The 26,407-nt window shown below is 52.7% G+C and overlaps 1 protein-coding gene across 1 annotated transcript in view; it reads left to right on the top strand.

The window, feature by feature from the left end:
- EP400 (E1A binding protein p400) overlaps positions 1-26,407 on the top strand; it is a 97,535-nt gene continuing 71,128 nt past the window's right edge. The window contains 3 exon segments of the mRNA XM_047101062.1: positions 1-97; positions 10,531-10,694; positions 13,379-14,736. Coding sequence (XP_046957018.1) covers positions 13,414-14,736 — 1,323 coding nt within the window. The 5' untranslated portion in view covers positions 1-97; positions 10,531-10,694; positions 13,379-13,413.

Here is a 26,407-nt window from a genome sequence, read left to right as displayed (position 1 = left end):
CCTCCCGCGGTCCCGGATGCGCCTAGCGGAGCGGTGCCGCCTCGACCGCCGCCCCCAGGCCTCAGCCGGACGCGGCCGGAGTGCGGTCCAGCCTCGGGTAGGTGAGGCCGCGGCGTGACCGGGGACGGTGGGGGTCGGGGTCGGGAGTCTTGCGGGTTCGCGCCCGGCCTTCTTAGAGCCCTCCCCCGCCAGGGGCGTGTAGTCAGGGGCGCGCCGGGGTTGGGGGGAGCTGCCGGGAGTTGGGGGGCGCTGGCGCGGGGGCGCCGGGGGTGGAGGTGGCACTGGTTTGGCGCAGAGACGCGATACGCGGAGACGGGATCGCCGGGGGAGGGGCGCCGGGAGTCGGGCCTGGCGGGGGTGTGTGAGGGTGGCCGGGGCTGCGTGAGGGAGCGTTGGTGCGGCGCGGAGACGCGGCCCGCGGTGACGGGGCGCCGGGGTGGGTGGGGGGCGCTGGCGCGGCGCAGAGATGGGGCCCGCGGTGACGGGGCGCCGGGGAGGGGGTGGGGAGGGGGCGCAGAGGCGGGTGGCGGCGCTGGCGCAGGGAGGTGGCCCGCCGTGATGGGGCGCTGGTGCAAAGATGCGGCCTGAGGTGACTGGGCGCCCGGGCGAGTTGGGGGGCGCCGGCGCAGAGATGTGGCCCGCCGTGATGGGGCGCCAGGGCGAATTAGGGGGCGCTGGCGCAGAGACGGCGCCCGCGCTGACGGGGCGCCCGGGTGGGTGGGGGACGCCGTGAGGGTGGAGGAGGCACTGGCGCGGCTCAGAGACCCGGGTGCCAGGCGGGGCGGCTCTCCAACCCTCACTGCAGGCAGGCCGCGGGGTCTCGCGTGGTCTCAGTTAGCTGTCGGCTTGGCTCGATTTTTGTTTGGTTGTGGAGTCTCCACGTCCGACGTACTCAGCAAGGATAGGCATTCCCCGGTGCACAGGTCCTCCTGCGCGAGGCGTCCCTCCTTCACGGATGTGGGAACAGGTGCAGAGGGAAAGTGACTTGTTCGAGTCCTTCTGTGGGGGACACCCGGGCCGATGCAAACCCAGCTCATTTCGACGCGGCTGCGCGCTGCGCACTAGCGTAGTCGGAATGTTCGAGGCTCCACTGTGTAGCCAGCCCACTTGGGCTCCTCAGATGGCTCAGCCTTCTTACCGCCAGGCCTTTGCGCTGGTTGTCCCCTGTGCCTGAGCACTTTTCCACAGAGATCTGGAGCCCTCCGTCTCGACTCAGATGTCACCTGATCAGTAGAGAAGAAGGGTACAGCCAATGCTAGTGGGTGCCCATCCCTGCTGTTGTAGGTGTTTGAGTCTTTCTGTATTTTCTGATTGGTTTTTGAAGTGATACGTGGCAATAGAATGGTTTTGGTAACTTTTTTGAGTGGAGCCAATAAAACAAATATGCTCTCTGAACGGTTGCAGCAAACGTAAAAATATATTTTGAAACTGAATTATTCTGCCACCTAAAGATAAGCACAATTGATGTTTTTTTAATGGCACTTTGTTCTGTCCGTGTAATTTTTTTTTGTAAGATCGTGTAATGCAATTTTATGTGCTTTTATAAACACAGGGTGATGACACAGTGTTCCCTCCCGTGCTCGCTGCTGGTGGCGCTGTAGTGTTCACGGGCCGTTATTTGCTCTCTCGTGTCCGATGCACCCTGGCTTGTGTGCTCTAGGCCACGGCTCTAATGTTGTCTTGTCTTGACTTTATCTTCGCTCCGGCGTATTTTGTCACGATATACAAATCTTCCAGCCACCGTTTCTAGGTCTTAGTTTCCTCCTACGCCAGATTTAGAAAAAATCCTGCCCTTCCTCTCACCATTTTCTCTCCTCATTTGTCTTGAACCAAGTTCACTGAAGCTTTTGGTCCCACCTCTCCTCTGAAAGCGCTCCTGTTGGGGTCACCCGAGCTGTTACGTTGCCAAGGCCCCTGTGGACAGCCTTTGACCCGGCTGCCCTTGGCTTCCTCCAAACTCTGTCTCCTGGTGGCGCTGAGACGCCACCCTGCTGGTTCTCCTACCTGGCGGGGCGCCGCCTCCAGTCGCTCTGCTGTCTCCTTCCCATCTGCCTCATTTTAAATGTTGTAACGCCTCAGGGCAGTCCCCAGGCCTCCTCGCTGGTCTGTACGGCCAGGCGGTCCCTGTGTCACGGCTGTAGGTCCCCACGCCAGCATCTCCTGAACGTGGAGGCCCTGCCTGGATCTTCCGGAGCCGAGTTCCACGCCACCCTTGCACTTGGGTGGAACCTGCCGCTGACACGCTGTGGCGTTTCATTTGGAGGCAGCTCCACATTTGTGGTTCCTCAGCGCAGGCCTCTGGCGTGATTTGTTTCTCTTGCACATCCTAAATGTGATCTGTCAGCACTTTCAAAGTAGAATTCAAACCTGGCTGCCCCTCACTGCCTTCTTGGCCACAGTCCCCCCTCTCTTACCTGGGTTATTCTCCTCCCTGCTTTACCTGCTCACCTGAGCTGTTCTGCACTGCAGTTTCAGCAAAGCAGCTGGGTGACGTTTTTATTTTGTTTTGTTTTTTTTTTATGTTTATTTAACTTAGTTTTAATTTTTTTTTAATGTTTATTTTTGAGAAAGGGACAGACAGAGGGGGAGGGGCAGTTAGACAGGGAGACACAGATTCTGAAACAGGCTCCAGGCTCCGAGCTGTCAGCACAGAGCCCGACGCGGGGCTCTCGCTCGTGAACCAGAAGATCGTGACCTGAGCCGAAGTCGGGCATTTAGCCGACTAAGCCACCCAGGTGCCCCTGTTTATTTATTTTAGAGAGAGAGAGAACGCGCACGTGCTGTGAGAGAGGGAGAGAGAGAATCCCAAGCAGGCTCCACGCTTTCAGTGAAGAGCCGGACACAGGGCTCAGACCCATGAACCGAGAGATCATGACCTGAGCCAGAGACGGGCGCTTCACCGACCGGGCCACCCAGGCTCCCCGAGTGACGTTTTAAAAACAAATCAGGGGCGTCTGCGTGGCCCGGTCGGTGAAGCGTTAGACTCCGGCTCGGGTCATGATCTCTTGGTTGGTGAGTTCGAGCCCCGCCCACATCGGGCTCTCTGTTGGCAGCGTGGAGCCTGCTTGGGATCCACCATCGTCCTCTCTCTGCCCCTCCCCTGCTCACGTGTGCCGTCTCTGTGTCTCTCTCTCAAAAATAAACATCAAGGGGCGCCTGGGTGGCGCAGTCGGTTAAGCGTCCGACTTCAGCCAGGTCACGATCTCGCGGTCCGGGAGTTCGAGCCCCGCGTCGGGCTCTGGGCTGATGGCTCGGAGCCTGGAGCCTGTTTCCGATTCTGTGTCTCCCTCTCTCTCTGCCCCTCCCCCGTTCATGCTCTGTCTCTCTCTGTCCCAAAAATAAATAAACGTTGAAAAAAAAATTAAAAAAAAAATAAATAAACATCAAGACAAGACAAAACAGGAGTCAGACTGTGCATCTCTTTTCTTGAAGCTCTCCGTGGTTTCCCGTCTCCCTCAGGAAAAAAAGCCAGAAGTTCTTCGGGCAGTTTATGAAGTACCTGGTGACCGGGTCCTTACTGCTACTTCATGTCCCCCGCACCTTACTCCTTGTCCCCTGGCCCAGCCACACCTGGCTCCGGACCCGGGCATGCCCTGGCCCTGTGTGGAACGTCGGGTCCTTACGGGGTCTGACTCTTTCTTTTCAGAAGCCCCTCTTCAGACAGGCTTCTGTGGGACTCCGCACCTTGCCCACGTCACTCGCTGTCTCTGTCCCTTACCTTGCCACAGCTTTGCTGTTGCGCTTGTCTGCCCGCTACAGCTTTGCGTGTCGCCTGTCCCCCTTCTGGGGGCAGGAACGACGCTGTGTTCACTCTTGTACCCCCAGTGATTCAAATAGTGTTTGGAGTAAGTGTGTAATAAATATTTATTGAGTAAACATATTAATGAACAAATTTTTCTCTAAAGCAGGAGGATTTGGCAGGAACTAGGCATACGGGGGTAACGAAGGATTCCAGGGGATGCCGAGGAATAGAATTCACATGCTTAGAAGAGGGAAACTGGCTCTTCCAAGAGGGACAGACACACGCAGGAGGTGACGCTTGATGCAGGGAGAGAGGAGGGGGAGAGAGTCAGGTGGGAGGTGGGGGGGCTCGGGGCGTTCAAGGAGAGAGTCTGTCACCTGACCCTGCATTCAACTGAGGTTGAATGTCCGGCCGCCCGTGGCGTCGTCCGTGGGGCCTGTTCTGTGTGCGGGAAGTGAATTCTCTCCGTCCGTCCCCCTGCCCCCATTTTTATGTCCCTGCTCTTGCACGGGAGGGAAGCTTTCCTTCTCTGTCAGGGGGTTTGTGGCTGCCCAGCGGGGCCCCTGGGGTCCGCCACTCGTCCGGCTCTTCCGGTGCCCGAGGCTCTGCAGTCCCAGAGCCGGGGTCTCGCCTGGCCTGTTTCCTTCCTCGGGTTTTGGCTGCAGCTGCAAGAGGCAGCCGAGCCTTTTTACAGCTGGGAGAGCAGCATGTTCCTCAGGGAACCTGGCTCTGCTCCTCAGCCTCCTGGAGAGGGACTGGGTGCCCGCTGCCTTCAGGGGCCGGGGTCTGGGCCTCAAGTGTTTTCTTCTGGGCTGAGTGTCCTTCCGGCCTGTATTCTCAGCCCCGCCCACTGTGATTGCTGCTTTACTTCTGGTCAGTGGAAACTTTTATCTTGTTTTGGTGCATTAGGGTAGAAATAAATTTTTAAAATCATTTATGTACTGAGTGGGAGGGAAGGTCTTCGCATAACCTCACGGCCATTTCACTTGGCTTTCTGAGAATTTTGACAGATGTGGTGTCGTTTCCATAATAGTCAGGAGCCACAACAATGTCTTCACCCCAGACAGGTCCCCAGCGCTGCCAGCCTACCCAGCTCCTCCCGCCAGCCCTCGGCAGCCACTGATGTCTGTCCTTCCTGGGCTGGCAGTGTGGACGCTCTCGAGTCTGGCTTCTCTCTTGGCGTGTTGTGCGTCTGTGCTTCATCCGGGTTCTGCCTGTCCCAGAGCTGCTTTCCTCCATTGCTGAGTGGTGTGGCCGCACTTGAGCCACTCCCCTGCTGAAGGGTGTTCGGGTTGCGGCTAGTCCTCTAGTACAGGCAGTGCGTGAGTAATTCGTGTTGTGTGACGTTTACGCGGCACGGAAGCTCTCACGGGTTGACAGAGTTCCCCTTCGCTCTTTCTCCCCGTTCTCGACGTCCTCCCCAGAACGAACTGATCGGGTGTCCGTTCCTCCCGGTTTCCTTCTGTGCATTAGAAGCGGGATCACGGTATACCTGAGGGCAGTGTTTCTCACAAGGGACTGAAAATGGGTGCTTGCGAGGAGAGTGAAAACAATATTAGGACAGTGGTTTAGGCCTCACATAGGGTCAGGCGCTTCAGTGGATATGTGCCGTGGCTGCGGGATTAAAATTTCACAGGGGGTGTGGGGGGATTCGGAGAGAAATGTCTAAGCAGGGCCTTCGGGGGCTGTGGGTAAAAGATTGAGAAACGACGGCAGTACGGTGAGGCGGGGGCTCGCACCTTTGTGACTTGTGAGGGGAAGGACTTCTTCAGTTTGTCCGGACTTTTCCTCTCAAGCCGAGCTGGATCCTGTCTGCCTGGGGAGCACGGAGCTCTGTGCTCCGTCAGGTGAAGGACCTCCGCCACTGCCACGACTGGAGACCCTTGGCGTCCTGGCCTGTTAAGTTAGAAGGGGCATGGAGGTCTCGGTCCCCGTTTCCGCGCTGTGGCACTGCGACACGACGCAGGGAATGCCACGTTGTTTTAAAACGCTGTTTAGCCTGCTTTATGACATTTGGAATTCACATACCTTAGGAATGAGTATGGAGCCTTCATCATCGGCTCTGATCAGGGCCAGAAAGAGTGAACGCTTTGTTAGTGTCTGGGACTCCGGTTACAGCCCTTGATTTTTTCCTGTAATGTTTTACTGTGAAAATTTCAAGGAAACACGGAGGCTGAGAGGATTATACGGTAAACTACCAACATACCCATGACCTAGTTTCTGTTAACATTTTTCTGTGTGTGCTTTGTCACTCGTCCGTCCATCCGTCTGCCTTTTAAAGTTTTGGGAAGCATTTCAAGGGAAATAAAAGCAGTGTCTACTATGTTTAAGCCTCACCCCCTCCTTTTTTTTTTTTTTTTTTTTTTTAGCTTCCCCACTGTTGTCTGTTATATTCTTTGTTTTTGTTTTTTTTATATTTATTTTTAAGAGAGAGCGCAAGCAGGGGAGGGGCAGAGAGAGAGAATCTGAAGCAGGATCCAGGCTCTGAGCTGTTTGGCGCAGTCTGACATGGGGCTCGAACCCATGAACCGTGAGATCATGACCTGAGCCGAAGTTGGATGCTGAACTGAGCCCCCCAGGTGCCCCCCCCCTTGTTTTTGGTGTTTACCAGGTTACTTAGGGGAGTACTAGCCGCCTGCTAGAAAGCACTTTTCCTGGGGGAGCAGGGAGCAGGGGGCACTCTCTGCAGAAGGACGTTATGGAGCATGGTAGTGCTTTCTTGGGAGAAGAGGGAGGTTTCACGTGGCTGCAAATGGGTGTTTGTGGAAGGTCCTTGTGGCATAGCTGCTGCTACCGTGCGTTGGGGTTCGGTCTCCATCCTGGCCCTGGCTCTCCTTAAGCTGCTTCCTCACAGAACCGCAATGTGGTGGTGCTTGGATCTCCCAGGCCTCAGATCCGATCTGGCCCGCACCGAAGGAGTTCCTGTCCTGGCCTGTGGGGGCACAGCTCACCCGGAGCCCCAGCATCCTTCTTCACCCCGGTCTTTTTTTTCTCTTTAATTCTTTTTTTTTTTCTCATATTTACTTGGGGGGGGGGAGAGGGAGAGAGGGAGAGAGGGAGAGAGGGAGAGAGAGAGAGAGAGAAAGAGAAAGAGTGAATCCCAAGCAGGCTAGCATTGTCAGTGCAGAGCCTGACGCAGGGCTTGAACTCACGAATGGTGAGATCATGACCTGAGCCAAGATCAAGAGTCAGACACTTAACCGACTGAGCCCCCCCAGGCACCCCCACCCCAGTCTTTCTTTTTTTTTCCTTTTTAAGTTTATGTATTTTGAGAGACAGAGCAGAAGAGGGGCAGGGAGACAGGGAGAGAGAGAGAATCCCAGGCAGGCTCTGTGCTGTCAGCACAGAGCCTGACGTGGGGCTTGAACTGACGAACCATGAGGTCATGAGCTGAGCCGAAACCAAGACTCAGACACTTGACTGACTGAGCCCCCCAGGCACCCCCACCCTGCTCTCTTTAAAAAAAAATTTTTTTTTAATGTTTTTATTTTATTTTTAAGACAGAGAGAGACAGAGCATGAGTGGGGATGGGGCAGAGAGAGAGGGAGACACAGAATCCAAAGCAGGCTCCAGGCTCTGTGCTGTCAGCACAGAGCCCGACACGGGGCTCGGGCTCACAAACTATGAGATCACAGCCTGAAAGTCAGGCGCTCAACCGACTGAGCCACCTAGGCGCCCCTCACCCTGCTCTTTTTTTTTTTTTTTTTAATGTTTATTTATTTTTGAGACAGAGACAGAGCATGAACAGGGGAGAGTCAGAGAGAGGGAGACACAGAACCCGGAACAGGCTCCAGGCTCCGAGCTGTCAGCACAGGGCCCGATGCAGGGCTCGAACTCACGGACTGCGAGATCGTGACCTGAGCCGAAGTCGGAAGCTTAACCGACCGAGCCACCCAGGCGCCCCTCACCCTGCTCTTTCTTAACCCACTTGTGGCTGCCTGCTCGCCCCCCCCCCCCGGTTTTTACCGGTTTTTAGGAGTGGGGGTTGGATGCACATCAGCTTCTCTGTTTGTAGAGAGGCTGCGGTGAAAGGAGCAGCTTTAGTTAATCTTTATTGCCTCGATTTGTTTTTATTCTCAACATTAACCTTAGTTTGAAATTCAAATAGTATTAGGTGAAGGTCTGACTACTCTTTCAAAGATGGATAAGGTTAAAACAGTCAGGAGCCCCTGTCCTCAAATCTCCTCGCCCTTTTACCCTTTGTCTTCTGTGGAGGCTGCTGCCTGCTTGCTGGTGTTGCTGTCATCGTGTCCTGCCCCCCTGCCCCTAGGGTCCTCCATTCTTCAAGGGTGTCCTTGCTTGTGGGCCATTTCGGGAGCAGAACTAGATGTGTTTTAAGGGGAAAAGCCGTGTTTATACTGACTCCTGGTTCTCGTCCAGCAGCACGGAGTTGTTCCATTGTCCCCTGCCTTCCCTTTTCCATTGGTGACTGCGTTGTCCTTTCTAGAGTTCCATTGTTGTTTCTGTTTGTATTGGCTTTTAGGGAGTTCTTCGTCTTTGTTGATTTAATTTTGCTTTTTGAAGATGTGACTCTTGCACATGATTCTGAAAATCAAAGTGACACAAGATGGTGTGCATAGGAGTGTCGTTGTCTCTACTGCCTGTCACTCTGTCTACACCACCCTCGGCAGGTCATCAGCCTCCTTCATTTCTGGCTCATTCTTCACGAGTACCTGTTTTACACGAGCAGATGTTTATGGGACGTCAGTGCTTGTAGACTGTTGTAATGAACAGGACTAGGAAAGATGTTTTTCAAGAAAAAATTAGGTATGTACAGATATGTGTGTATCTGGGGGCTTTTTTTGGTAGAAGAACGTGCAGGCAAGATGTATCTGTATGTCTGTGTCTTTTCCTCGTGGGAAAGGGTAGTGTTTCACACGTGGTCTTTTGCACTTTGCTTATCTGACTCCGTGTTAGCCCTGCGTGAACGCACGAGAGCTTTCTCCTGCATTTGTGTGGCCGCGTGGTGCTGCACTAAATGGAGGGACCGCATGGATTCAGCCCGTCCCTGAAACATGGATGGACGTGGAGTTTGGTCCTGATGTTTTGCGTTTACAAATAAAACTTTGTGCGGGCGTGTGGATGTGTTTTTGTACGGGAGGTGGATATTCAGGGCAAAGCGGAGCGCCGGCCTCAGTGCGTGCACGGGCACGTGCAGGTGTGCGCAGCGGCTCCAGGCCCGTTTGGGGTCCCACAGCTCCCCGTGGCCTCCCCAGCAAACTCGCCGCCTGGCTTCTGAACTCTTCGGTCTGGTAGATGAGAAGTGACGCTTCGCCTCAATTTTAATTGCCATTTTTTGACTAGGAGCGATGATATGCAGGTGAAATGTGCTTGAAAAATGCAGCTCCGTATCCTGGAGTCGTACCTGGTTTTACTGGTTTTTCATAATAGGAAATCTCGTCTCACAAGTAAGGGCTGGGAGCGAGTGAACGGAGTCAAACCTGTAGTCCACTACTTGTGAGCAGCCTCGGAGAGGTACTCCGTGTTTTGATGGATCTCAAGGGCCAAGTCTAGGCTCTGGTTTTTGCATTTGGAGTCTTGGACTGGTCCTTATTTTTAGCAGCTGGACTGTCTTCTGACACCCCGTGTCTGCCGCTCTGGGTCCTCACAGCCCATAGGGGGCGGTGAGCATGCTCTGTGCGTGGACACGGGTGGTGTTGTGGACGTTGAGAAGCACTTCCCTGCAGGAACAGCAGTGCTCCCTGCGTGATGAATGGTGCCCGGCCCTGCTTTGGCCGGGGTGGGGCACCGTGACCATGGCAGTAACACTGCGGAGCTACCCGAAGCGGGAGATGGCCCCGGCTGGATCTGGGGAAGTGTGGGGGCGGAGAGGGATGTGGGTTTGGGAAGGCCGCAAGGCTCCTGGCTTGAGCTCCCGACCCGTTGAAGGGGAGGAAGAGGGGTTCTGATCCCTAGCCGCCCGGACTCTGGATGATCCCGGATGGGAAGCTGGGAGTGGAGGGCGGGCAGCGGGAGCCGTTCCAGGCCTAAGCAAGTGGGTTCGGAGCAGCTGCTGCAAGTGTCCGGTCTCCCGGGCCCTCCACCCACCCTCTGAAGGGATCTGGCCCGGGCACCCCTGCCCTCCACTGATAACTGGGCCCAGGCAGTATTCCTTAGAGTGGCATCTTCCTGGTGTCCAGATGTGCCCCTCTATGATGTCATTGCCGCCCTGACAGAGCAGCAGCAGGCACAGATGGGCCTCTGGCTGGCACCGTCCTGCCGGTGGCACCGGTGAGTGTTGCGTGCAGTGGTCTTGAGGGCTTGCGCTCGTGGTCTAGCCTGGTGCCACTGACCTTGGCCTCCTCCTGAGCAGTGCCCACGTGGCCCATGCTTCAGGGTTGGCTCCAGCTCTTTCTGATGGACCTTGAAAGTAGACACAGCCGCCGTAAAAAAAAAAAAAAAAATGTTGTTTTGCCATTGGTGGTAGCTTTGCTCTCCCTTGGGGTACCCGTGGCACATTTTGGGGTAGAGCTGCTTTATGTAAGCAGTTTCTTTACATTGTAGTCGATTGGCTTTATTTCTGTATCTTGACCATAAGCTCACTGAAGTCAGGATTCACTTTTTCAAAAAGCTGAGATGTAATTTACACGTAGCAAAGTTCACGCTTTAGTGTGTGGGCTCTGTGACTTGGGACAAACATGTTTGTGACCATCCTCACAAATCAAGTGGAGAAATGGATCCACACCCCCAAATTCCCTCCTCCTCCTCCTCCTCTCAGGCCAGCTCCTGCCTCACCTGCAGCCCCCAGGGTCTGTCTAATCTCTGTCCCTTGGTTTTGCCCGTTCCAGGAAATCACGTCATGTCAGTGACCTGCGGTACATGATCCTCGAGTCTGGCCGCTCCTTGGCGTCTCTCGACTGGTCCTGGTGTGGGCATGTCACTAGCTTGGTCCCTGCGTTGCTGAGGCTCCGCGTGTGGCTGCTCCAGTGCCGTGTGCCTTTGCCAGGTGAAGGTCAGTGTTTGTATTTGACATGTTTCACTGAATCGCTGTGTAATTTATATTTTCAGCAGAGTGGTGGTTATATTACATATCGGTGTCTCGCTGTTTTCACTTAACATGTTTGAACGTTTTTCATTTTTATTACAGTCTCCATCTAGAACTGGGACACTGGACATTTGTTTTTTTTTTTTTTTTTTTACTGAATTTTACTGCAACGAATATTTTTACGCACAATTTAAAAAAATAGGTCAGTTTTCTCAGGAGAGATTCCCAGAGATAGTATTACTGGGTCAAAGGTAATGGGGTCAGATGGGTTGCTTCTGCTTTCCCAGCACCATCGCCCACCCCGTTAGGCATGCTCTGGGCTCTGAGCCCTTTGAGATCTCCACTCCGTGTCCCCATCTGCCTCCCACACCCCCTAGCGGGTTGGCAGGGCGCCTGCTGTGGGATTTAACATCTCGGCCAAGTGGGCCTGGGAGATAGTTATTTCCATGCGTGTCGCATTCATTAGTAGTGAGGTTGGATGTTGTCCTTCCAGCTGCTTAAGTACATGCTTTTCTTTCGTGAACCTTTGTCCTTGATTCATTTTTCTGTGGGGTTTGAGTGTTTTTCAGTTTGCAGGAGTGCTTTCTGTGATACTGGTCGTAGTCCTTTGTTGTAATTACCCCAAATAGTCATGATTTTGATGATTTACTTTTGAGTTTTAAACATTTTTAAATTGCGTGTTTTCAAATCCATGTGTCTTTTCAGATACAACTTTACCGCGTTAAGTTTAGGGACTTGAATTCTCTTCAGAGCTTTAGTAAGTATTCACTTTTGTGTTCTTTACATATTTCCGTTTTGACTTTCCTACGTTTGGTAAAAAAACTTGGAACGTTAGCTTGTAAAGTGCTTCATTTATTTTGGTGAACGATTTGTGGTGACACTTTAAATGGGGTTTTCACCACGTGTCAGTGATCCGTTCCCCCTGACTCTTACCTTCCCCTGGTTTTGTGAGTTGTGAGACATAAAAGAGTCTGTTCCCGGCCTCTGTTTTCTTACTGCTCGCTCTGGGGACGTATTGTAGGGAAGTAACCGCAGCTGTGCTCCTGTGTGCGTGTTGACCCTGTAGTTCTGTCTTTGTGCCATTTCCGCACTGGTCTTCGGTGCGTGCTTACGAGGACCAGGCGCAGAAGCTCGTTCTGAGAGCAGCAGGCATGCCTGAGGCCCCTCTGCGGGGCGCCCGTTGGGGGGGCTGCTCGAAGCCTTCCTCCCTGTGACCCTGATTTCCCGTGTAGACGCGTGCTGCTGCTGGCCTGTGATCGTTGGGCTCTGTCTTCAGAGGTGCCCGCCAAGCACAGAGAGCCGCTTCTGCTGTTTAAATAGGCCCTGATTTTCAGCTTCCTCAGCCTTTCCTCGTGTAGCCGTACGTTCTGTGGCTTCTGATCGCATGTATCCGTCTACTCCAGCCGGGGCCTGGAGCTGTGGGGCACTCCACGCATATATGTATCTTTGTCAGCTTGATAACTTCTGGTTCGTGATGTTTGCATCCCTACTTTCTGTGAGATGAGCTATGAGGACGAGAGGGCCGGCCCTCTTGCTCGTTTTCGGGGGCAGGGATGGAAGGAACACCCAGGAAGCGGGGAGCCAGGTGGGAATTTCAAACCATGGAAGGGTATTTCTGTGCCTGTGACCCTGCCACAGCAGGGAGAGACAGCCGCGGGGGGCGGTGGGGGGGGGGTGGGGGCGGTGGGTGGCATCCTGTCCCTTGCGGACATAGACTCTCTAGCCGGGTCTGACTTGGGAGCACTTTGGGGTCCCACCTCACCACCTGCTCAGCCCTGTCCTGAGAGGCGACCCCCAGCGGGTGTCTTCCTCTCCCCCGGCACCTCCCTAGTTCTGTGCACGAAGCAGTTTTTGGGTGGGAGCCCTTTGAAGCCATCGTACCGGGCTCAGACAGTTTGCAAACTTCTGAGGGAGACTCTCCCCAAGCAAGGGCCCTAGTGCCCACCGTTCCCCTTCTCTCCCTGAGGTTTGAGGCATCTTCCTGTTTTGTCCTGGCTCCTGCAACAGGTCTGAGGCGAGGCTTTGGCCCCAGGCCTGGGCCCTCTCTTTTAGGAGCTTAGAAGAGAGTGTCTGTCTGATACGTAGTGGGTGCTCTGTGTGCTGGCAGTTGATGTAGCCCAGAAGTTGGTGGGGGCTGGTGGGGTGTTCTGTTCTGGTTATGGGGTGATGGCAGCATACAGCCCGCGCCTCTACTCGGCAGCGGTCATGCCTGCCGGTGAGCGGGGCGCCGTCCCTCCACCATGTGTGGGAACAGAGAAGGGCCGCGAGGCCAGGGGAAGGCCTCTGGGAAGAAACGTACCCGTCACCAGTGCCAGTGCCGAGTTCAGATCCTGCTTGGCCTCGAGCTGGTGATGCCGGTTACCGTCCGTGGTAGCCGGTTGGGATCACCCACCTACAGCCAGGCTGTGCCCTGGCCCTGGGCACAACTGTGACCCCAAAGGACCTGTTCCTCGTCTGTGCTGAGGGGCCTCGGCTCCAGTGCCGTCTCTTGCGTGGCTCGACAAGAATCTCAGACTCACTTGCGTCAGATGCCAGTGGGAGCGTGCCTTCAGAATCTCTCTCTGGTGCTGCTTAATGGTGCTCGTAGTAAGTGCCGATCAGACGGTTACACTTGTCTCAAGTAACCCGATTTTAACTTTGATTTTTTTCAGGAGAACCTTAAGTTGGATTAAAAAGGGGGGCGATAATGCACCATGGCAGCGGCCCTCAGAGCGTCCAGCACCAGCTGCAGAGGCCCCGGGCCTTCGCCAGCAGTGAAGAAGAGCAGCAGGCCCACCCAAATCCACCCCAGTCCCCGGCCACGCCCTTCGCGCCGTCGGCCAGCCCGTCCGCGCCTCAGTCGCCCGGCTACCAAGTGCAGCAGCTGATGAGTAGGAGTCCCGTGACCGGGCAGAACGTGAACCTCGCCCTTCAGAGCGTCGGACCAGTGGTGGGGGGAAACCCCCAGATCACGCTCGCCCCTCTGCCGCTCCCCAGCCCCACTTCTCCAGGTTTCCAGTTCAGCGCCCAGCAGCGGCGGTTTGAGCATGGCTCTCCGTCGTATATCCAGGTCACTTCGCCACTGTCACAACAGGTGCAGACTCAGAGCCCCACCCAGCCCAGTCCCGGGCCGGGGCCGGGCCTGCAGAGCGTTCGGGCAGGCACCCCCGGCCCCGGCCTGGGCCTTTGTAGCAGCAGTCCCACCGGGGGCTTCGTGGACGCCAGCGTGCTGGTGAGGCAGATGAGCTTGAGCCCGTCCGGGGGCGGGCACTTTGTGTTTCAGGAGAGCCCGGGCCTCGCGCAGATGGCTCCGGGCACCCAGGTGCAGCTGCAGCACGCGGGGGCTCCCATCGCAGTCCGAGAACGGAGACTGTCACAGCCCCACGCGCAGTCCGGGGGCACCGTCCACCACCTGGGCCCTCAGAGCCCTGCGGCCGCGGGCGCGGCCAGCCTGCAGCCCCTGGCCAGCCCCGGCCACATCACCACCGCGAGCTTGCCCCCCCAGATCAGCAGTATCATCCAGGGGCAGCTGGTCCCGCAGCAGGTGCTGCAGGGGCCGCCACTGACCAGACCCCTGCTGCCCGGGGTCGGGGTCGGGGTCGGGGGGGCTTCGGCCTTTGGGATGACGTCCCCACCGCCCCCCACGAGCCCTTCCAGGACCACGGTGGCCCCGGGCCTCTCCAGCCTTCCCCTCACGTCTGCGGGGAGCGCGGGGGTGAGGAAGGCTCCCAAGAAGTTGGAGGAGATTCCCCCGGCCTCTCAGGAGCTGGCCCAGATGCGGAAGCAGTGCCTGGACTATCACTACAGAGAGATGGAGGCGTTGAAGGAGGCCTTCAAGGAGTACCTGATTGAGTTGTTCTTCTTGCAACACCTGCAAGGGAACATGATGGACTTCTTGGCTTTTAAGAAGAAGCATTATGCTCCGTTGCAAGCTTATCTTAGGCAGAATGATCTGGACCTGGAGGAGGAGGAGGAGGAGGAGGAGGAGGAGGAGGAGGAGGAAGAAAAGTCTGAGGTTATCAACGACGAGGTGAGAAACGGCAGCGTAACAATTAGAGGACCATGCTACGCAGATTTGAGTCTAGGTGACTGTTGTGGACGCGTAACCTACGAGCCCGGGGTGTTTCTAGGATGTGGTCTCATCAGGATGTGATCCAGGAGTAGACCCGAAGACGTATTTTGTGGTTTCCTGAGGGGGGTGGGGGGCAGTTCTGGATGCTGGCAGGAAGATGCAGGGTGGCCCCGGGAGCACTGCCGGTCCAGAACTGAGCACTTTCATCCAGAGAAAGGTGGTCCCGTTTCCCGAGGGCTACCCTGGCACGACCCAGCCTTCCCTGGGCCCGGCTGGTGGCATGGGTCTTGGCCGGCACTGAGGCTAGAGGTGTGGAGACTTTCTGGCTGCTTGTCAGGGTTTCACATTTTCCTCCTATGGGCCCACCTGTTAAAAACCCCACACATGTGGTTTTTATTTTTTTTTTTAATTTTTTTTTTTTAACATTTATTTATTTTTGAGACAGAGAGAGACAGAGCATGAGCAGGGGAGGGTCAGAGAGAGAGGGAGACACAGAATCCGAAACAGGCTCCAGGCTCTGAGCTGTCAGCCCAGAGCCCGATGCGGGGCTCGAACTCATGGACCGCGAGATCATGACCTGAGCCGAAGTCGGACGCCCAACCGACTGAGCCACCCAGGCGCCCCACATGTGGTTTTTATTCTTTTTTTTTTTTTAACGTTTATTTATTTTTGAGACAGAGAGAGACAGAGCATGAACGGGGGAGGGTCAGAGAGAGGGAGACACAGAATCTGAAACAGGCTCCAGGCTCCGAGCCATCAGCCCAGAGCCTGACGCGGGGCTCGAACTCACGGACCACGAGATCATGACCTGAGCCGAAGTCGGACGCCCAACCGACTGAGCCACCCAGGCACCCCACATGTGGTTTTTAAAGAAGGGATTTGAATCACTAGGTTTTTATAGAATACCAGTCATGATTTTAAGTCACTAGGTATCTTTGTGTGGTGCCTTCGTGATTAAAACACAGTTGTTCCAGCAAAAAAAGTGAGTTTTTTTCAATTTTTAGATGTAGTCTTCATTTTGAGAAATTAAACAATTTTTTTTCAACGTTTATGTATTTTTGAGAGGAAGAGACAGAGTGTGAGTGGGAAAGGGGCAGAGAGAGAGAGAGAGGGAGACACAGAATGTGAAGCAGGCTCCAGGCTCTGAGCTGTCAGCACAGAGCCTGACGCGGGGCTCGAACTCACGAGCCGTGAGAGCACGACCCGAGCCGAAGTCGGACGCTGAGCCGACGGAGCCACCCAGGCGCCCCTTCAATTTGAGAAATTAAACTCCCATGTGTGCAAGTACCTATCGAGTAGGATCTCTTTCAGATAGTGAAGTTTTCGGGTGCCTGGAACGGGTGCTTAGTGAATCCCCCAGTTGAGGTTTTTCATTTCCATAGTGATCGCTGAGACCCTTTTACTTGTACTTCCTGAAAAAGAAGGTGATGCAAACAGGGCGGTAGTGAGGGCTGCTGTAATGTGCTGTACTTTGTGCCTTTGTGTTGTGTAGTCTACAGTACGTTGGTGGGACTGACTTTGTTTTATGATGCAGCTCAAGTAATCGAACTCATTGTCAGCTCTTCTCCTGCAAAGAAAACAGCCTTTGCTGACCAAAAGCTGGTCTCTTTGCTCTGCCGTCCTCGTTGAGATTTATGGACGTATCTGTGTGGCTTTGCCATTGTGTGTTTTCTTTTAACACCCTTTCCAGAAAGGACCATTTTTATGTTCCAAAAGTTTATATGATGTTTTGAGGACGACACCTCTGTTGCCATGAAATAGTGAATTTCAGTTCTCTCTCTGGACTCCAGCGTTGTCCGAAAGGATCAGCCCCCCCTTATCTGTGCTAGCGAGGAAACAGTTCCCTTTTTGCACCTTCCTGCTGAGACAGACGCAGTAGGCCCCGGGGCGGCTGGCACGCATTGCGGGTCGCCCGTGAGGGTCTCGGGGCTCTGGCGCCCGGACACCGCCTGCCGCTTCCCCGTTGACGGTTCGAAGCCGCAGAGGGTACGGGTGCCGCCCTGCGCTCAGACCGGAGACGCGCGGCCGAGTCAGGTTGTTATGTTGCGAGTCCACCGTGAGTCAGTTCGGTGTCCTTTTACGGGAGTTAATGCAAAAGCGTTCCATTTTTAAACACCAGAGGTCACCGAGCTTATCAGCGATAAAATTCTGACAAGATTTTGAGCAGTCTTAAAAATTATGTTGCCTTTTTTTCTCAAAATATCTCCTCTCAGGTAAAGGTTGTGACAGGAAAGGATGGGCAGACTGGTACTCCCGTTGCTATAGCAACCCAGCTTCCGCCAAATGTTTCTGCTGCTTTTTCATCCCAGCAGCAACCGTTTCAGGTACTTTTCGATGGTTCTCAAATGTAGCCTCATCCCAGACTTCCCTCCATCCAGATAATTTAACCTTCGATTTACTATTTGCTCTTCAGCATTTTTGTCCAGAGCCCATTCCTTATTTTTAAAAAGTTAAAAAGCCTTCCTGCATATAAGATGATAAAATTAAGTTGCATGAGTAAATGACAACACAGACCTTAACGCATCATCATTTTTTGTGTGTCGACTGTAACGCAGTGGTAGCGCCAGCATGCATGTCATTTAACACCGTCCCGTTGAATGTGTACTCAGGATTCCTTGTGCGCTGTGTTTTAAATGTTTGGTTCTTTCTTGTGTCTCCTATCTGTATTTTTAAGAACAGTGCAAAACAGAACAAGAGAAAAAAAGGTGTAAGCAGGTGGTAACTTGATGTTTTCTGCAGCCGGAAGAAACGCTGAAGGGAGACAGTCTGGAGTCATCAGGACCGTAGGCTCCGCACGGTGTCCACGGAGGGCGAACTGAGTAGCGTTAGTTGTTTGAGAACCAGACCTCTCAGTGTGCCATCGGCGATGCCAAGAACCCGAAAGCAGAGATCAGATTCTACTAGGACGGAGTGGGTGGTTCTTGGGTCTGAAAGTGCTTTCGTGTTTGTAGTGACACTGTTTTGTAAACAGTTTTTTTAGTTTTAATTTTGCTACAGTTTCAGACGTACGTGTGAGTTGCAAAACAGTTTTTGAAAGAACTCCCTCCGTGTCCTTTACCTGGATTCCCCGGACGTGCACCTTTTGCCCCTCTGTGGTGTCTTCGCTCTCTCCTCCGTGTGTCCGCACACGTTTCCCCCGGAAGTGGGTGACAGGCAGGTGTCCACGCCAGGTCATGCGCTTTTATCCCTAATACTCAGCATCTAGTAGGGACGTCGTTCCCTTGCTTAACACGGTACAAGTCGCATCAGTGCTACGACTAAGCCACAGCCCGCGTGCAGTTTTTGTCTCTTGCCTCGATGGTGTCTTTTATACAGCGGACTCTTAAACAGTGCAGGGGCACCGTCCCCCTCGCACAGTGGAAAATCCACATGCGGCTTTTGACTCCCCCAAAACTTAACTACCGAGAGCCTATTGTTGACCCGAAGCGTTACAGACGATATAAGTAGTCGATTAATATGTTCTGCGTGTTATGGGTTTCATATATCGTGTTCTTACAGTAAGCTGTAGAGGAGGAAACCCTAAGGAAGAAGAGAAAATACAGTTGCAGCACTCTGCTGTTGCCAGCAATCTGCACAGACACGGGCCTGTGCAGTTCAAACCCGTGTTGTTCAAGGGTCAGCCGTAGTGGTTTTACCCTAGTGTTGGGTCATTGACAGTGCTTGGTTGTCACGTCTCCATTAATGTCGTGGCACGTCTTTAATCTGGGCTGACTCCTTGTCTTTTTCTTTCTTTCTTTTTTTTTTTTTTTTACTGTTTATTTTTGAAGCAGAGAGAGACGAGTGCCAGCAGGGGAGGGGCAGAGAGAGAGGGAGACACAGAATCCCAAGCAGGCTCCAGGCTCTGAGCTGTCAGCACAGAGCCTGACGTGGGGCTCGAACTCACGAATCACAAGATCATGACCTGAGCTGAAGTCAGACGCTTAACCAACCGAGCCACCGAGGTGCCCTGCCGGCTCCTTGGTCTTTCCTGACCTTCACCATTTTTAGTTGAGGCTGGCTGTTTTGTGGAATGTCCTTGGAGAGCAGGTTGTCTGACGTGGGCCGTGTAGTGTTGAGAGGAGTGCCGCAGAGGTGGCCCATGCCTAGGTCACGGCCGTGTCGGGGCCGTGCGGTCCACGGTCCTGCAGCCGGTGACGCGCACTCTGACCGCTGGGGGAGGACGGCGTCCACCAGGCTTTTGCAGTGGAAGTTCTTCTCTTTCCTTTGGTAAATGGTGAGTAGTTTGGGGAAGATACTTTGAGACCGTGGAAATATCCTGTATCTCATTAAACTATCTTTCCAAAATCCGATTTCACCTTAAAGCTTGCACAATGGATCGTCTAGCTCCATTATTCCTTCTGCACTTAGCAGTTGGCCATCTGCTGTTAACGGTGCACTTTCTATATTTGTTATGTAGGTTTTTATTTTAATCAGTGGATTATGTCACTGATGGTGTTTTTTTTTAGCCTTATTTAATTCAGTGAAACTCGCTCTGTTTTGTCTCTAGTTCTGTTGAGTTTCTAGTTCTGTTCTGTTTTGTTTCCGGTTCTGTTGTGTGGCCACCATGGCGGTCCAGAAACCGCTCTGTCACCCTCTCTGAACCTTTGCTCTCTGCCTCTGTGGTTTTGCTGTTTGCAGAATGAAATCTAGAGGGAGCCCTACCGCATGTGGCTTCTGTCGCTGAGTGTCCACGCTATGCCGTTTACCAGTAGTCTTTTCTCGGTTTGTTTATTCGTTCACCCTTTGAAGGACACTTGGCTTGTTTACTTAGCACAGCTGCTGTCACTGTTCGTATCCAGCCTTGTGTGTGTGTGAACCTAGGCCTTTGTGTCCTGTGGGTACGACGCAACCTCAAAGGAGGACTGCGGGGTGTTGCTGAGTGTGGGTTCGATCTCAGGAGAAGCTGCCAAAGTCGCCCGGGGGGAGGGGGGCTGTTCCGTGCCACGTTCCTGCCACCCCCCCCGTGGCGGCTGGGCCCCGTATGTCCTCTCTGGTCGTGCTGACATGTGTGCAGTGGTTCCAGTTTGTGGGCTCAACTGGCCGGCTGGGTATCTTCTTTGGGAAAGTCTTGCGTTTCTTTGCCGAGTGTTGTAGTCAAATCGTGTGTGTCGCTGTCGCGTTTGAGAATTCTTTGTATCGTGAATGTGAGTTTCTTGTCAGGTACAAATTTGCACATGTTTTTCTCCTATTCTAAGGCTTATGCTTTTCTTCTTTTACACTATTTTTCACAGAGCAGAAGTTCTACATTTCGATGCGCTGTTTTACCGTTTTTTTTTAATCTTATGGATTGTGCTTTTGGTGTCATATCTCAACTCTTGGTTCAGCCTGAGGTCACAGATATCGCCTGTGATTTCTCCTGGAAGTTGTATGGTCCACGGTCCCCTCTGAGTAAAGTTGTGGATGACGTGGCGGACGTACGCAGAGGTTCATTTCTCTGCGTGTTGATTTCCTGTTGTGCCCGGACCGTGTCGTACACCCACTGTTCTGCTTCCCTTGCGCTGACTTTGCATCTTGGCTGAACACGAGCCGACTCTTGTCTGTGTGGGTCTCCTTCTAGTCTCTTCGGTCTTCTCTTCGTGTGTGTGTCTTTCTGCCAGTGGCACGCGTTTTCGGCCACCGTAGCTTTGTAGGAAGGCTTGAAACCAGTGTGGGTTCAACTTGCTTTTTTCAAAATTGGTCTGGTCATTCTCATAGAAATTTTAGAATCCGCTTTGTCGCTGTCTACGGAAGTTAGATTGGGATTGTACTGAGTCTGTTGACCAGTTTGGGGAGGAGTAGTGTCTCGACCGTACTGAGCCTTCCAGTCTGGAATATGCTGTGTCTCTCTGTTTTGGTCATCTTTTGTTTTTGTCTGTGTTTTGTACTTTTCAGCATGCTGATTCCGTACCTATTTTGTTAGATTTGTAACCGAGTAGTCCGGTTTTTCTGCGGTACTGTAAATGGCAAGCAAAAAAGAATTTGAGATGTTCCTTGCAAGTGTATAAGAATACAGGTGATTTATTTGAACCTATGTTCCACAACCTTGCTGAACTCTTTTATTAGTTTTAGGAGCTTTTCTGTAGCTTCCGTGGGATTTTCTACATAGAGAATTGTGTCTGCAAAGGAGGCAAGATTTCTTTTTTCCCTGTCTGTGTGCCCTTTATTTATTTTTGTTTGTTTTGCCTTATTGCACCGGCAAGGGCTTCCAAATATGCTCTTAAATGGAGTAGTGAGAGTGGACATTCTTACCTTCCTCCCGATCTTTGGGAGAAAGCATTTCGTTTCTCACCGGTGGGCCTGATATTTGCCTGCGGAGTTTATAGACGTCCTTCACCGGGTGGAGGGTTCTTTATGTCTAGTATTGATCGCGAATGCCTGTTGAATTTTGTCAGATGCTCTTTGTGCATCTGTTCGTGTGATCATGTGATCTTTCTTCTTTGGCCCGCGAGGGTGGTGAGTTCCGTCACATCGAGGTGTAATCTGTTGGAAGGACGTGCGCAGATCCTGAGCGTTAGGGTGTGTGGGCTTTGTCAAGTGCCCGCGTTGCCCACCTCCTCTGGGCCTCCTCGTGCCTCCGCCATCGTCTGCTGCCCGTTCCCCTCCCCCTCTTCTATTACTGTGTGTTTTGATGGTCAAATGGCAGGTGATTTGGAGACCTTCAAGCTGGCCCTCGGGCGCCATTGATGTATTTGCGTCACTCTCTGAGCCCCTCCTTCCTTGCCAGCACAGAGCGTTTAAGGTTGGTTCATCCTGTGTATTCCTCGACGCAGCCCAGACTTCGTTTCTGCACGGTTCCGGTTCCCTCTGGTGGGGAATAGTAATTTGGCCCTCAGACGCGTAGGTGCTTCTTGTAACGAGTCTGACACGATCGAAGTTAAATCCTTTACGTTTGAGATCGTGGGAACTTCTATCAGCAGTGCGTCTTTCCCGTTCATGCTTAGCAGAATGGAACGCATTATCGTGTTTACGACACGTTGATAAATGTTTGCCTGAGGATGGGGGGATGGGAAGGCAAGGAGTGCCCGTCAGCTTACGAGAAACAGGTGTGGTCTCCACAGTGACACAGATGATTAAACCACTCTCACCCGCTACCACACTCACTAGGTTTCCAGAAGTGAAACTGGACAGAATCTGTTGACATAGGTCAGTGGGATTCTCATCTACTTTTGGCGGGAATGTAGCATGGAGGTGTGTGGGAACATTTTGCGTGACCTGCAAAGGTGGACACGGGCAGACCCTTTGTCCCGTCAGCGTGCCGTGAGGAGTTCTCGAGCGTCTACACCAGAGACCAGCTACGGTAGTGTTCCCCGCAGCGCTGGTCCTAATCGCCCCCGCCTGGAAAGAACCGGATGTCCGCCGGCAGAAGCCCAGATCCGTGGATCGTTCACGTTCATACAGAGGAGTGCTGACAAGAGCCACCGGTGGGGAGGGGGGCGGCCGTGGTCCCGACGCCCGTGGGTGTGTGTGGGGCTCAGCCACACCTTATGGAGCGGAAGGGCTTACGGGAGTTTCTCTAGGAAGCAGAGCCCAAGGAGTACCTTGTGGGGAGGAGTCTGAGCTGACGGCGTCCCAGGAGGTGCACACTCGTGCACACTCGGCTCAGGTGGCGAGTCCCCGGGCGGGGCAGGGGGCAGGGGCGGCAGTCTGAGCCTCGTGAACAGCCCACGGGTGGTTGCTGTTACTACTCTTTTCAACTGCGTGTGTTCATTTTTCTCCTTTCCCTTCTCCACGTTTTATTATGAAGAACTTCAAACAGAAAAGTTGAACAGTGTTCAGTGAACAGCCATATCCCACTATTTAAATTCTCATCGATTTTACTATCCCTTTAAGGTCACATAATGCGTTTTGGGATATTTTTGTGTGTGCGTGATATATTTTGTAATCAAATATTTAAGAGACTACGAGAGGAAGACCAGGGAGTCTCCAGTCTGAATTACAGGTCTTTGAGGCAAATATGACTGCGTGTCTCAGGAAACAGGAGAATGGAGTGTGTGGGAAAAGAGTTGAAATGAAAACATGTCCCTTGTTTTCTTTGGAAAAAACATCTCAGTTTGAGTTTTATTATTTACAGCCAGTAAGTCATAGAGGTTTTATATTGTCTAATCTGTATCGACCAATGAAACGCTAGAAATAAATTCAGAATTTTCTGTGTTGCATATGTATTAATTTGCTTCCAGAAAATGCCGAGGTAGCGCTATGGGTAAGAGGTGTCCTGTGCACAGTAATACGTACACGTGCGTGTATGCGCACACACGTGTTCACGAGAAGAACCCTTGTAAGTAGTAGCTCTCAGTGATTTTTCTGTTAGGAAGTGAATAATTGCCCATAATTCCATCCTTCTGACACAAAGGTGTTGTATGATATACGTCAGTTGATACGGTGTATTTACTCTTCTTTCAACCAACTCTCCTCATGTTTTATTTACTTTCAGTTCTCGTTTTGACAGCTCCGAACATGCCATCATTTGGAAGAACTGTAATTCACTAAACCGGTTTTCTAAGTGTAGGTTCTACCTTTGCCGTTTGGAAAAAACTCTTCAGGCGCAGCATCAGTGAATCAGGAAAGTCTGTGCTGCTTGCCGTGTGCCGTCACTTGGTTTTCCGCCGACAGTGGACACGCAGCGGCCCGGCGTTACTTGGCCCGGCCAGGACAGTTAAGCATTCTGAGAAGGGTTTAAGACGGAGTCTCAGGATGACTTTTCGTTATTTGCGCCCAGTTTGAGGATTTTTATAATAACCTGACCGGTTGCCAGTTAAACTCTCCAAACAAATACAGAGTTCTCAGTTTGTGTATTCGTTCGCTTCTAGAAGAACCTGAGGCGTAATTCTATTAGAGCGCAGTTGTTTACAAGAGAATACTGTCTTATTATTTAGATTTTTTTTAAAGCCTCCTAATTGCAGATTATTTTTCAGTGATGACGGTGTTAGAGAAAATGAATAATTACAGTCCCGTAACCTCACCCTACAGATGCTCTTGATTCTTCCGTGTGTGTCCATATCTTTATGTGTGTCGTCACAAGCGTGTAGGTATAGACTGTGCAGAGGTTGGCAGCTTAGCGTGCTGCCACAGACATGCCGTTAGAAAGCACGAGTGCTTGTCCTGTCTGTGACGTCCTCGGTTTCCCTGGGCCACAGGTGAGCCCAGGGAGGCTGCCCGTGGAGCCTTGGGCTGAGAGAGCGGGAGCCGTCTCGTCCACGGCCCTCCCCGCTCCCGAGTCCTTACCCCATTCTGACTTAGTTTATGGTTGGTTGGTTCGTTGGTTGGTTGGTTGAAATTGCGTAGAAGTTTCCTCCCCGGGGACCGCCAGCTGCAATGACCGCTTCGTTTCTTCCTCAGAATAACTTGTCTGTTCCTTGCTCGGTGGCAGACCATCTTTTCTGCAAGCTGCATTCCTGGTTCCCTCCATTGTTCTGTTTCTTGCCATAGCTTCTAGATTCCCTGCAAATTATGTTGTGTTCTATGGATACAGTCCGTTCTGATGTTTTCTCTTAAAATGGGGACTCAGAATTCAGTTCCATCAGAGACCGTCTCTTTTCTCTGTTTTCTGATTTTGTTTTCAAGAGTTCCAATAAATGATTGCTAACTGAAATCAGGTTTGTATTTTAAACACCTCAGCTCCTTTCCCAGTAAAACGCCCACGAAGACAGCGTAAAAGGAAGCGAAGTCATTCCGAAAGCAAGACTTGGTGGCAGTGAGGAAGCCGGGACGAGAGGGGCCGGCCCTTCCTGCCCGGGTCCATGAGGAGCACGGGTGGTTTTGTTTCATGACGTCCAGTTTTCCAGCTTCTTCGTGTAGACACGCAGCCTCCCGGCACCATTTTCTGGAGGACTTTCCATTCCCTCTGGGTGCTGTGTAGCCTTGAGGACGTGACCGGGTAGCATAAGTGCGCGTCTCCTGGGCTCTGTCCGGTTCTTGTTGTGCGCCACGCTGGTCCCCGGCCCTTTCCAGGGCCGCAGAGTCTGGTCCCCTCGTCTCCTCTCGGGACTGCTTTCAGTTCGCTGAACAGCCCACTCTGCTATCCAGTGAATTCTTACTCCAGATATTTTATTTTTCAGTTCTGGAATCTCCATTTGGTTCTCTTAATTTTCTTTCTCCTGGTCGAGATTTTTTCTCGTCCTTCATTACGGTATGTTTTCTTTATGTCTCTGTGCATACTTGGTAAAGCCACTGTAGAATCCTTGCTGCTGATTCCAGTATTTGCGTTACGCGGGGTCTGTGTCCATGGACTGTATTCTGAGTGTGGCTCGTGTTTTCCTGTTACTTTGTGGTTTTGGGTGATTTTGAGTGTCACGAGCGACAGGTTGCAGACACTCGGGATGCTGTTAGGGTCTTCTGAGGAGCACTGACTGTTTTGCTTTCATAGTTACTGTGTTTGAATCTTAACCGTGAAAGCCTGTGTCCCGAGTGAGGGCCCCTGAAATCTCAGTGTGGTTTTGTCGGCCTGTGCTTGGCGTCTTTGTTTTGGCGTTGTCTTAGGGGAAAGCCAGAGATCAGCAAGAGAACTCGGGGCCTCCCTGTCTCCAGCCGTCTCCTGGGGTGATTCCCCCTTCCTTCGTTCTTCTGTGGCCTCCTGCTCTCTGTCCTGGTGGCCTTCAAGCCAGCGAGTCTCTGTGTGTCTGGTTCTGAGCTGCTCCGTACGGCACACACTGGGGCCTGCCCTCCTGCCGCAGACCTCCTGGTTCCCTTCCCCTCTTGCAGGCGTCTGGTCCTATCCTCCAGGTTTATGTCTGTTGGGAGTATGTGTAGTCCAATAGGAAGCACTTGGCCGTTACTGGAGACACAACCCTCTATCGGTTTTTTTTTATTTAACAACAACAACAACAGCATTTTTTTATTACAAAGGTAGTATATGTTCATTGTAGAACGTTTGGAACATTTAGAAAAGTACACACACACGCACACACACAAAGTACAAATTACCTGTAATCCTGTCCCCAGACGTAGCCACTGTTCACATATTGTGTGTTTTTCAAATCATTCCTTTCTTTCTTCTCCTTTCCTTCCTTCCTCCCCACATCTTCACTGAATGCAGATGGGGGTGCTACTGTCCCTTTGAGTCAGCCACTGCACCTTTCCCCACGGGAGGCCATGCCCTGCAGCGTGGCTGGTGCGGGCAGTGTGGGGCCCACCCTGGGACAGCAGGCCCCACAGCCCCCACAGGCCATCATGGGGCCCATGCCTTGTTCAGGGCACGTGTAACTTGGCCTTTAAAATGGTTGGCTAAGTAGAGTGGACAGAGTTGAATCGTTAAAAAAAAAATTAGCAACTGGTGATTGGCGAACATCGTCCTTAGCATTTAGCGTCACTGCAAGGTTGGTGCAGAGATGCGAATGCGTGGGCGCCCAGACTTGCCTGGTGCCTGTCTCGCTTGGCCAGTAGCTTTTCATTTGAACATCTTAAATCAGCCAGCCCTACGGTGTAGAACAGATGAGTATCAAGCGGGGCGCTAACTTGCAAAAATGCCGTGTGAAGACCCAGGCTTATCAGATTGTTGTCTGTCGAGGAGGGTTTTAGGGTCATTTTCCAGGAGGAAGAAAATCGCAACCTTCCTTTTTGTTATTCAGCTTTTGTTTTTTGGGGGGGGGGGGTGAGTGATGGCAGGCAGTGTGATGGACAGGGAGGGCAAGCTGTCGGATTTAGGACTGGTGTTTCCCGACGCCGGCCGGTCCTC

This window comes from Lynx rufus, unplaced genomic scaffold (genome assembly GCF_022079265.1).
Source record: "Lynx rufus isolate CCGP_SWC_20201006 ecotype Redwood Valley unplaced genomic scaffold, mLynRuf1.p SCAF_55, whole genome shotgun sequence".
NCBI lineage: Eukaryota > Metazoa > Chordata > Mammalia > Carnivora > Felidae > Lynx > Lynx rufus.
The sequence above is the reverse complement of the archived record's forward strand: the minus strand, read 5'-3'. Positions and strand labels throughout refer to the sequence as shown.